Consider the following 12,147-nt stretch of genomic DNA (forward strand, 5'->3'; position numbering starts at 1 on the left):
TGTCGCACAAGAGTGCGTATGAAAATTGATTGTTGCTTTATTTATGGCCTCGCACTCGCAAAGTAGACATAAAAAATTAAGACAAACATAAAATGCAATCATGCAGCTTGGTCTGGATAAAAATCTACTAGCTATAGCCTTACGTTTTGTCCATTCGCCTGATTTGGTTTTACGTGCGTCGAGAGATTTTGGGGGTTCTGCACAGTGCTGCCGAAAAAGATTGCAAAAAGTTTGTAAGCCCATCAAAAACATTGAGAAAATTAAAAAGTGTATCAAGAGTAGTGTCTTGGTTAGAATAAATATTTGTTTAACACATATTATTTTGAAAAATTAAAGATATAAATTAATTTGTTATATATTCTTTTATTTTTAGTTATTTTATTGCTTTATAAATGTATAATTAACAATCGTATTCTAGCATTTTATTAAAAAGTCGCCTTTTTACCACTAAATACTAACAGATTTTGCTTAAAATTATAGCCAACTTGGCAACACTCAACTTGGTTCCATGTGGCGACATTGAGGTCGCAACATGCCTCCTCGGGTCGTGTAATAAAACGCATAAAACTTTGCCTCTAACGAGCATCGTTTTTACGATCCTACTGCCTGACATCGAACCCAAAAAGAAAAAAATTGGTAGTAAGGGGTAACCGAAAAGAACTGCGGTTCCCTTTGGAATCTTTCGAGTTTCCCAAACGTTAAGCAAAATGGACGTTTAATGATTTGTTATATCTTTTGGTTTTATATGCCTAAAGAGGTACACATTAAAGGGGTTAAATTATGGGTGTTGTACTATATTGTAACCAGACAATTGATCATTCGAAACTTAATTAATGCCGTCACACTTAATTATATCAATGATAAACTATAATTTATGCACATCAACGAAAATGGGGAGCAGTAATTCAATTCCGAGAAATAGTTTGGTCTTGAAACTGAACAGGTAAATAAAATGATACTAAGGATACTGTTAGGCAGGGAAATCCACAATATTATAAAGATTATCAGGTTTTATAAGTTCGTACTCATTTCTAGACAAAGCGTTCATGCCGCTCTGCAAAAGTGTAGAGGGTTGATTAAGTTTTGAATTTAGTCAGACACAAAGGAGCTCCATTGTTCCACTCAACTGAGATGGTCTTCATCCATCTGCAGGCACTTCAACCTCGAATGCCCAAGCCGGCCCTGCAAAATATGTAATTAAGCTTAATGAGTGTAAAATGCTCATGTCCTGGCTCAGGACAATCTCATACTCAGTCTTCAGGACCTGGCTGCGATTTCGGCAGCAGCATAGAATCAAATGCTGTCAAGCAAATCAAGTCATTCATTTGTCAATTAGTTGACAATGGGTCAACTTGAGCTTAACTGGTCTTGGAGCTCAAAACCAAAAAGCAGATCCGACAAATTCTAAACGTAATTGCATTTAAGATTTTGTGAAGTCCGGTCAAGAATTAACTTGGCCTTAGGTCTGCTTCGAGTGGAGTCACATTTTGTAATTTGGTATCGCTGATGAAATGCATTTCATTAATATTTATTTGCCGGAGGCCAAAAACCCATGTCATACATGCGAGTTAGCAGGTGATTTGCTTACTGCCGCTGGCTGGTTATTGTCGAAAAATCGCAAATTCATATGCCAAAAACAACAAAGTTAGAGTGGAAAAGCTCTGGCTAATCGAGTTTTATATTTATCAAAGGCACAAACTGGTTTTAATGGAACGATTATAAACTTATTCAGCACATAAAATAAACTGTTTAGAGTTTGAATTGAATTTGGTTAGTTTATTGAGTGTCGTTGCAGTAAAAGAAAAATATGACAGAGCTCCTGGAGAAATTCACATCATAGTATTCTTTTAATTTAAGAGCACAACGGAATTATAAATTATATTCTTGCAACATTCGAAATTATCAAATGTGTGTTTAAATTATGGCTGACAATTATGTATTAGTCAATCCGGTAATAACGCGGGAAATGGTACAAATCTTACCTAGTGTTGTGGTCAACAGGATAACATTGCCTGATATCGTGGAGGAAAACTTGAAGCAAGAGACCGAAAGTTATGGAAACATAGAGTATGAGGAGGAAGGTGATGAGGAGCAGACTGAATCGGTAGCTGAAACTGAAGAGGATGAGGAACCAGAGCTGTCTGAAAAAGCAGAACCCAAGTACGCCTGGAATGCACCCTGCATGATGGTTATTTTCCCGGATGGCGATCTCAATTGTGCCCTTCATCACCTCGTCGAATCTCTACAGGATCCCTTTGCCTTGGATGCGGTGGCCGTACTTCTGGTGCAGGAAAGCCTGATAGAAGAACTCGAATGTCGAGTGGTCACTCTGATGAAACCATTGGACTCCAGGGTTGCCGATCACCCCTGCTATAAACGCACTCTGCTCAAGATTGCCGAACTGAAACCAAAAACTGTAGTTGGACCACCTGATATTGTAATGCCCGATGCCACGCCCATGTTGGTTCGGGATATTCCACACAAATTTCTGGGCGAGGGACCCACCGGCATTATAACATTACACATTTTTCGAACCCCCTTTGAGGCCACTCAGATCTATCGAAAGGAATATCCCCTGCCCATTGCATCGGTTAGCATTTGGAACGAGCGGGTGTCGAGCGTCTTTGAAGTGGTGGGCTTGATGAGTGGCATCGATACCTTCAAGGTCAACTGTTTTAGTGTGGACATGGAGCCCATCAAAAAGTCATTCGAGTTGCGCAAATACAGTGCCTGTATGAAACGTGGTTATCACTACGAAACGCTGGTCATAAAAGGCGAGCGGAAGATTATCATCTTTCCGGTGGGGATTATATTTGGTAACTGAAGTGTGAACTGAATAAAGGAAATATCCATAATAATGGCAGTGAAGTGAGATTATAGTTTGTCCCTTAAGTATTTAAGCACTTTGTCTTAACTAAATGTTAAAATGTCTTTACTTACATTTTCATACAACTTAGTGTTTTAATTTCCAACCATTATATTTCTATTAAACAATGCTTAAAAACAATTGCTACTATATTTGAAACAGTATATTATTTAAATATTAAAATAATATGCCGGCATTTCGATATCATAATCCTTTATATTCTTCCGTTTTACATGTATTCTCCATACCTACATTACACTCATATCTCAACCTATTTAATGTAATTCAAAATGTAATGGCATCCTTGACTATTAGGCAACCTTTCACTTAGCACATTTATAGGACTTTTGCCCACTATCTAATGCATGCAATCTGATGCAAAGGGCTGGGGCTTTCAACAACTATTTACACACAGAAAGCCTGTTGAGAACATTCAACTCGCACTTTTCGTTTCGCTAATCTAAATTAATGCCTCTTACTGCGAATCGGAATAGGCTGTGCAGCGATGTTTTATCATTCAATTAAAAAAAAGGGAGGAAAGCAAACGAAAACGCGTGCATGGAAAATGCGCGAAATAAACCAGAGGATTTTCGCACATATTCCTATTCACTCGAAGGGGGAGGGCACTTTGCACCCCCCGTTTCCCGGACGGAATAATGAAGTGCTTAGTTGATTATCTAAACGCACGGTTTCGTATCCGGATCCGGGTCCGCACTAGGCGTATTCCTGGAATTGCTTGGGGTTTTCGGCGGGTAGCGGTTGAGTCAATAATGCGCCAAATAAACAGCTAACAAGTTGGTAATAAAAGAACTCTAAAATTGCCCGAGGTCCGACCGATTCGGCAGAATGTGCCAACGGCAACGGCAACGCCAGCCCCAAACCCATTTTTTCACCCAAACGCAACTGCAGGCGGTGGCAGGTAACACCGGGGCTCAAAGTTTCGAACAAAAGCACAACGACCATGGCCAGGGAGTATCCTATATATACGACCGATGAATGCCGCGGGGGCGTGGCACGCATTGTCTGCAGGTAAGCCTTTTTGCGGTGGAGCCCACTTTTTGGGGCCGAGCAACCACGCAACGCATTTGCATTGATAACCGAAAATGTTTGGACTTGAAACGAGTTTAGTTTGGCCTGCTTTCGTGTACAAAGACCATATTTCACCGGTAAATCAAACAGACAATGGGCTTCAAGCCCCATAGATTGCTTTCGGTACAGTTGCGGTTAATGTAGTGTAAGTAGGCACTGCTGCCTCATAAAGTTTAAGCAGCTTAAACATTATTGTATAATTGTTCTATGAGTATTTAGAAATATTATATGAAAATATAAAAACCTAGTTTTATGTTTAGGTTGATTTAAGTATAATATAATAAATAAAGCCAACATGCAAATTGGACTCTTCTTTTATGAATGCGGTGAATATTGAGAAATATTATATTTGATATTAAGTATACGCTGTATAATATGTCACAATATTAAGTATACGCCATGATGTACATTTTTTATCAATTAATTTGAATCTGATTTAAAAACTTTTAATTTCATAGTACCTTGCCACTACTTATTTAGCCCAAATTGTTGCCCAGGTAAAAGGAGGCGTATGCGTAAAGCCTTTGGTTCTCGGCTTGCCACGATGTTTACTGGATGTCTTAATTAAATTTGATTAGCTGTGTGCGCAAATTAGTTAGTTTTGCATGGGAATTGATGAGCGTGATGGGTTTGCCGACTAATTGGCTAATTGATTGATTGTTGGAGTGGTTGCAAAGCCTCTCCTCCGAGCAGGCCGTTCCAGAATGTTTACCTAATTGCGCTTCAAATGCATTCGCTCGTTCCAAAGTTGTTATTCTTTGTGTGCATTCACTAATGAAAATCGAATGATAGCCGAGAGCCCACAGGACCGCCCTGCAGTCCATCAAAAATGTATTAGCCAAGTCCATGGAATGCTGCTGCTGTTGCTGCTGCTACAGTTTGTTTTTAAATATTTTCCGTAACGCAGATTCCTTAGCTCGGGCAGCGTTCTGCATAATACATATCGAAATAACCTTGGTCCGAAATTCGCCAAAAGAATAACTGCGCATTGTTTGCAAGGAACAACTTTGCTTTCTGCCTTGGCTACTTGGCATGGTTGGTAGTAGTTGTTGGTTGTCAGAGTTCTCCGGGGGATGGAGATGGAGATGGAGTTTTCCGGGCGGTGGCGGTGGGCGAAAGTGCTAAAGTTTCCACAGCGCGCATGAAATTTCCACTTTAGTTGTGTTGTGTAGTAAATTTTTGTTTTCGCTTTTTGTTTCTTTATTTTTTTCAGTTCGAGATTTCCCCCTTCGCACTCGGCGCGCGTGCTTATTTCAAGTAGTTGAAATTATTTTATAGTATAAAACTTTAGTTTTTTAACTTTGCCCGGTGCTCTCCGTGTTGCGTTGCGTTCTGTTGTTTTGTTTTCTTTTCTCGCTGGGCGAAAAAGCCCTTCGTCCATTTGGCGTCCGCACGCGCTTTTTGTTTTAGCATATTTATATTTTAATAAGCGTTCTGGCAGCTGCGCTCCACCGATTCGCCCTTCCCCTCCGATGTCCTCCGTAATTTTACTGCAATTTCTGACAGTTTTAGAAATCTTCGCGAACAGAACTTATGAACCCAAATGCGCCTGTCAGTGGCAAATGGCAAAGCGGAAAAGGCAGACGGGCTGGCAGGCGGGCAACGTGGCGTATGATTGTTATTAATTTCATATTATGTTTAAGCACCACTGCGATATCCTTTGTTGCCCTGTTTTCCCCGTTTGCAATAAGCAGTAAGCGTCAGCCGGAATGATATTTAATGCCAGGAGGCCGATGCGAAGATGAGACGAAAGCATCGAGAGGTTGACTTCGAGGTGCAGTTCAAGTGGCTCCTTGGAGCACGAAAGTGTTGAGATTGCCAGAAGTGTTTGAGCAGCCCATTTGCATAAAGTGCGGTTAATCTCGTGGTTGTCAAAGTGGATGGGTAAAATTAAGATTGCAGAGAGAAAAAGCTAAGAGAAGAAAACGGTTACAAAGTCAGCAGAAACAAGGAGTAACTGGATATAAACTTTGATAGAAAGATATATTTATAGTTATATATGTACTTCAAAAATATATTTTAAATCTGATTTTGTTATAGAATGCTTAAGTTCATTAGCCATTTATTAATGCTTAATAAATATTCTGAGAAAATATGTTGCTGAATTATTAACATTTTACTAAACATTTGTGATCAACATTCATTGTGATTTTGAAAGACCAATGTCACTGTTACTTTAGCCAAAGCCTATTTGTAAATGGCACCAATCCCTAAAAATCATATATAAATATAGAGTCCATGGAATTTAACACTTTTAATTAACTTAAATTTTTTTTGTTGCTTTAGATTTTAACTGGTGCGTTTCCCGCAGTGCAAACCCCCTCTTGATTAAATTAAAATTCAATTAAGGCTTTTGTTTAGTTGGACGCGGTGAACGTTTAATAGGAAAATCCATCACGAACATGCATCAATGGAGCATTGTTGTTGTTCCCGCCGCAATTGTTAACCATTTTCACTTCAATACAATGTGACATGGCCCTCTTGATTGAGTTTGTGTGCTAGTGTGTGTGTCATTTGTTTATGACAGTGTGTTTGCGTGTGTGTGTGTGTGTGATGGCATTGTGTTTGTAACAAAATATAATCATAAACGTAATTTAATCGCGCCAAACCGCGTCTGTCACGTACTTGCCAGCCACAGATACAGAGATACATAAAGGCACATTATTGACGCGCGAACACAGAGATACACACACACACACACACCAATACCAACACCGCTTGGCAGCGATGACAACAGAAACTGTTATAATAATTCAATTCAATTCAGCCAGCCATTCCGTAATAATGTCGATTCAATGTAGTAAATACGTTGCGAATCGTTTGCGACTTGCCAAATCTAATGATCACCTGTTTGGCACACCCTCACAATTTACTTGTGTGTGTGTGGGGAAGAATTGATTTTGCTATCCAGGCACGTCATGTTCCATGGGTATTCGCAAGCTCACAAAACTATTTTCTATTGGATTAAATTGTTATCATTACAAATGGCAGACCAAATGAGATTTGTATTTTGGCTGCTACAATGTTTTGGGGCTCGAGTAAAATGATTGTTCAAACAATGTAATTAGCTTAATTTGGTTAAACATTGAGATTATTTGGAAAAATTATCTAATCTATTTATTCAAGAAAACTTAAACTAAATGAAGTCAGAAATCACAAGTTAATGACCATTTTGGTTTGCCTTTACACATAATTAATTTTAAGAATAATTCTAATTACTGTTTATTTAGAATGCATTCAGATTTGTATTTTTAATTGAGTTAAATGATATGAATTTTACAGGGCCTGGAAATGTATCAGCTATTAACGTAACTAAATCAAAATCTGTAATTGGTTGAATTTCGGCATAGGTCAAGAATTTGAGTATTTTTTAATTACATGATTTCAACTCAATTAATTGTAATTGTTTTGGTTGTAATGAATCATTTTCATATTATTTTTGATTTAATTATACCGTAGTTCCTTGTGGTTTTGTAAACCTTTATTTGTTGCTTTTTAGTTGTAATGAATAATTTTCACATTAATTTCGATTCAAGGAAATCTCTGCAATTAATATTATTTTACCATAATTCCATTTGCATCTGTGAATTTGGTAAAACTTAAATAACTTTCGTGAAAGTCATTGCATCCTCTATTTCAGGCTGATTTCTCCCTTTGTTCTTCAACATCAATGACTCAAATCATTTGCAAATTCAACTTTTCATTATTCGCATTCAACCGTCGTCGGCAGGCTTCATTTACTATTTTCGCGCAACTTCAGCGCATCTTGGAGTCAGTGGAGCCTCTGTCATGTGGCGTCATCCGCCTTCCACGGAGAGTCCTTCTTTGAATCAGTGACGTGTGTGCAAAATCAAAACGATTTGAGGCTCCTGTCACCCCGCCATGTGTCTAAGTCTTTTGTTTGCCATTTGCGAGCGGAGCGACCGTGAATGCGCGTAAATTACGGCTGACAAGAGACGGCTTCCTCTGATGCGGATACGGATGCGGATGCAGACCAGGATGAGGCTGCCTTTGCCTGATGGATGCCCTAGGTCACTCAAAAAAAATCTCATTAGTTTTGATTACATAAAAACTGCACTCAAGTATTGCAATCAATTAATAGCACCAACAGGATTTAATGCAAGTTTAGGTGTTTTATTCTTAATAAGAGCATAAAGTTATATTATTACCTATATTATGACTAAAACATATATTATAAGATATGCTTTTTCCGGGCCTTAAAATAGTTTTCTGTGTATGCAGCACTGCAACTTTTGCCACTTAGCCGTAAGCCGCGGATCCCCGGCTCCAGAAATCGGAGCCATTCCATTGCACGCATGACAGCTGCCATGTGCTGGCATCCTAGTATCCCACTATCCCACTATCCCAGTGTCCTGACATCCACACATCCTTGCAGTTAACCACAGCCGCGTAGGGAGCGCTTTGTCCTTGTCACCTTTTTAGTTTTCGGTGTGTTGACAGGCGAGCACTCAGTTGACAACGCATCGCTGGCAGCTCTTCGAGTCACATTTTCACACTGAGCAAAATATTAATTTGGATTAAAGTAATGTAGGTAAAATATTCTACAAGTTTTTGGGATACTATTTTTACATGATATAAAATGGATTTAGTTATTCAAAGTGGATTCAATCATATATGTTAAAATTTGGAGAAATACAAGCTCGAGGTTCGATTTACCTTCTTGATTGTACTTAAAATCCAATGATAACTTTTGCACTGATCGACTTACATCGATATGTTAAGATATTTAAGATGCATTTTCGAAGGCATTTTCTTTTTTCCCGTGCAACATCAGCTGAGCTTCGGCAAGTGCATTTATCTCGATCAGGAATGCCTTTTGAATAACTTGCCATATTAGCGTGTTTCCGTTTCCTTTCAGCTCAGCAGGCAGCAGCAGTCAGTAGCGCCCAGCTTAGTTGTGTCTGGGCGTCCTTGTGTGCGTATTTGTCAAAAGGATTTGGCAGTGATTTAGCTGCTGGCCCAAATTTCATACCAAATTCCGAGTCCCTCTCTCGCCAGCGACCGCCTGACTGACTGACAGCGTCCCTGACTCTGCTTCTCCACTTTCATGTCTCCTGCCCGAAAAGACAGGATTAGGTCGCGCCCAGCCCTTTTAGCCGCTGCAAATTAGCTGCCTAATTGTTTGCCAAAGCCGCAACTTTGGCCATTTCTTCTTCTCGACCAGGAGAATCGCAGGGATAGGGAATTGCGCTTGCCATTTGCCGAATGACAGCTGAATAATGTGCGCCCCATAAGCAATTAACGCGCCTGCGGGGCTTACACACGTACGCCTCTCGAGTGTGCGAGTGTGAGCACAGTGGCGGTCGAAAAAATAGCACTAAGACTATCCTACTTAAACTCTAGACTTACTTAACTCTACGCTTCTATGTGTGATTGACCATTTCCATAAATTTTCTAATCCTTAATCCAAAAAACAAAATAAAGCAACATACCTCTTTGCTTATAATTCAAGCAGCAGAACTATATCTCACAAAAATCCAGTTTCAACAAGTCACAACTGTTACAATATAAAACTAAAATAGAAGAGACTGTAAAGCTTTTACGCCAAGAGATTACCTTAAGGAAGATTTCGGCATATCTATTGTCTTGGCCCCAGGTGTATGTGTGTGTTATTGCCCCGCTATCTGCGTTTGTTGCTGTGCAAGCTTACAAATTGAGTCAATAATTTTGCTGAGCCGTTGACTGGAAGGGGAGTTATCCTCCTGCCCCGTTTCTGGTGGCACTTTGTGCATAATAAATAAACGCCATGAAATACGCGACTTAACACGCAATGTACAGCAAAGTCGCATGTCTCCATCTCCCTTCAGAGTGTGTGTGTGTGTTGGTATGTGTGTGTGTGTGTGTGTGGGTAAGCACCATATGACACCACCTTGACTCATTAATTACGCACTGGCATTTTTATTTTCATTGCATACTTTTATGCAATTTATTATTACAGCATTGCGGGGCAGCGCTGAAAAAAAGCACACGCTGAAATACAAATTGCCTTTTTTTACACACACATATATTTAAGGACTTATTTACAGAAGGGAGCCGCACACAGATACTCTGGCCAACACACACACACATGTGGAGTTGTGGTGGGCAGGACAAGCCGCAAATGAAATGTGCGTTGGATTTTTGAGCCGACTTCCATCTTGGCTTGGCCAGAAGTTGCCTGATGGCCAATGTCTCTTGGACATCTCTATAAATATTTTTATGGACAGTACGTTTCAGATCTGTATATTATTAATTCTTATGAGTTATTTAACTGGGTTCCATAAAAATACATTTGAAACTACATTTATAGGCAGTGTGTTTCTTAATTAAAAGAAATTCAGTATCTCTAATGTGATGCTTCCTTAAAATATTTCTTCTATAGGCTTATGACAAATTTAACTTTGCTCTATTAGTTTTATTATTATTCCAACATATTTTTGAACATTTATTACATTTGAATACTATTTTTGAAACGCACTGTGGATAATGTAATCGAATAACTCCTTATTTCCTTTCCCCTCTTCAAAGGTAATTGCAGAACAGTGAACTCAAAAACACCCCGAAAGAAGTTCTTTAATCAAAGTGCAGCTAAACTTAATTTTCCCCAAAGCGAGAAGGCTTTAATCTTAACGCCTGATCGCAGGGCATTACAGTTTCGTTTATGCTGGCGGACCCCTCACAAAACCGAATAAATATTCACTTTTTACTTCACTTGTTGTTGCGGTTGCATTATTATTGTCGTAGTTGTTGTCGTAGTTGCTGTTTTCGGCGATGGTGATGCTGCTTCTGTGGTTGCTGGTCGAAAATTCCCCAAAGAATCTGACGCACTTATCGCAAATTACTTTGGCAGTTGCAGCGCAGCGTTGCTTTTGTGTATAAATTTAACAATTTACTCATACACGTGCAGGCATGTGTACATTGCATGCGCAGGGGATTGTAAATTACCATACACACTCAAACACACACACACACATATCCTCAGACTAAATGTGTCCAAAGAACGTGCAGTGTCCATGGCCGGGAAAAGGAAAGGAAGGGATAGCACAGGACAGGACAGGATTTGTAAAACTTTTGGCCAACATGGCGTATGCATAATATTTCTCCCTGCCGCATGTCGGCCGACAAACTTCATTAACAAACCGAAACCAAGCCCTCCAACTTGCCGCAATAACAATGCAAATGAAACAGCTCGAGATGTTGCAGGTTGCAGCTGCAACTTCTGCTGCTGTTGCTGTTGCAGTTGCAGTTCCCCAATTAGCTGCACAACTCATTAAGCTTTCAGGGCGACTTACCGCTTTTTTTTAAAGCACATTTTCTGGCACTCGTCAATTAGCATTTGTTTCGGGGCGGTTAATGGCCATCCAGATGTTGCTGCTGTTGCTGCAATAATTTATTGTTGCCGTTGCCGGCTTCATAAGATGTTAACGCGCACTTAATGCCGCTTAAAAATACGCATAAATCGCAGAAAGAGTTTCGGTCGAAAGGGAAAAATGGTGAGCGAGGACGGTTGGCCACTTGTCCACTTACATGGCTACTTACAACGCTGCTCAAGCATATGCATGCAGATGACCATGTTTCAGATACCACCCATCCAGCGCCAACCCGCCCACATCAGTAGCAGCTGCATAAAAACAAGGTCGAACAGGGGACAAGCTGAAAATATACACAAAAATAAGGCAACAAAAATAAATAAAAAAATTAAAACCGAGCAACAACACTGCAACAGCAACTGCGACTGCGGCACGCAATTAAGTGCATTTAATTAATTATTGTTGATAAAATAATATTTTTGCAATTTATTGTACAAGCGGCAGTTGGGCATTTGTGTGTTGGGTGGGTGGGATTGCCGCCCGCCCCCCGTTATTTATGCATATGTGAGCGCAAATAAATAACGCGAACGATGGCGGTATGGAAAAAAAACAAGAAAAAGGGCCATAAACGCCGGATCATTCCAAGAAATATCCTGTTACTAACATTGCCCAAGTTTTAAAATTTTGTTTGGTTTTTTTTTTTTAATTTTTCTCTAATTCTAAATAATAACTTGATCTTATTAATTTTTCTTATAGTTCCTTAACTGACTTGTCATAAATTTCTATTCTTGTTTTGTATAACAATTAAATCTTTTAAAATATGGAGGTGGTGTAGATATTGCTTTAGCTTTTAAAATACTAATAAAGGTGTCTAAAAGTGTC

The 12,147-nt window shown here is 39.4% G+C and overlaps 1 protein-coding gene across 1 annotated transcript; it reads left to right on the forward strand.

The window, feature by feature from the left end:
* The first annotated feature begins 1,857 nt into the window (after nt 1–1,857).
* Nucleotides 1,858–3,018, forward strand: LOC108047405. The gene has a single exon (XM_017127560.2). It carries the CDS (start codon nt 1,922–1,924, stop codon nt 2,822–2,824), a length of 903 nt encoding a protein of 300 aa, XP_016983049.1. The 5' UTR covers nt 1,858–1,921; the 3' UTR covers nt 2,825–3,018.
* Nucleotides 3,019–12,147: the final 9,129 nt, after the last annotated feature.

This window comes from Drosophila rhopaloa, unplaced genomic scaffold (genome assembly GCF_018152115.1).
Source record: "Drosophila rhopaloa isolate 14029-0021.01 unplaced genomic scaffold, ASM1815211v1 contig_167, whole genome shotgun sequence".
NCBI classification, from domain to species: Eukaryota; Metazoa; Arthropoda; class Insecta; order Diptera; family Drosophilidae; genus Drosophila; species Drosophila rhopaloa.

Bases quoted from the DNA above. Each gene is read 5' to 3' on its own strand.
- LOC108047405 (XM_017127560.2), top strand. From the start codon at position 1,922: ATGGCTGACAATTATGTATTAGTCAATCCGGTAATAACGCGGGAAATG.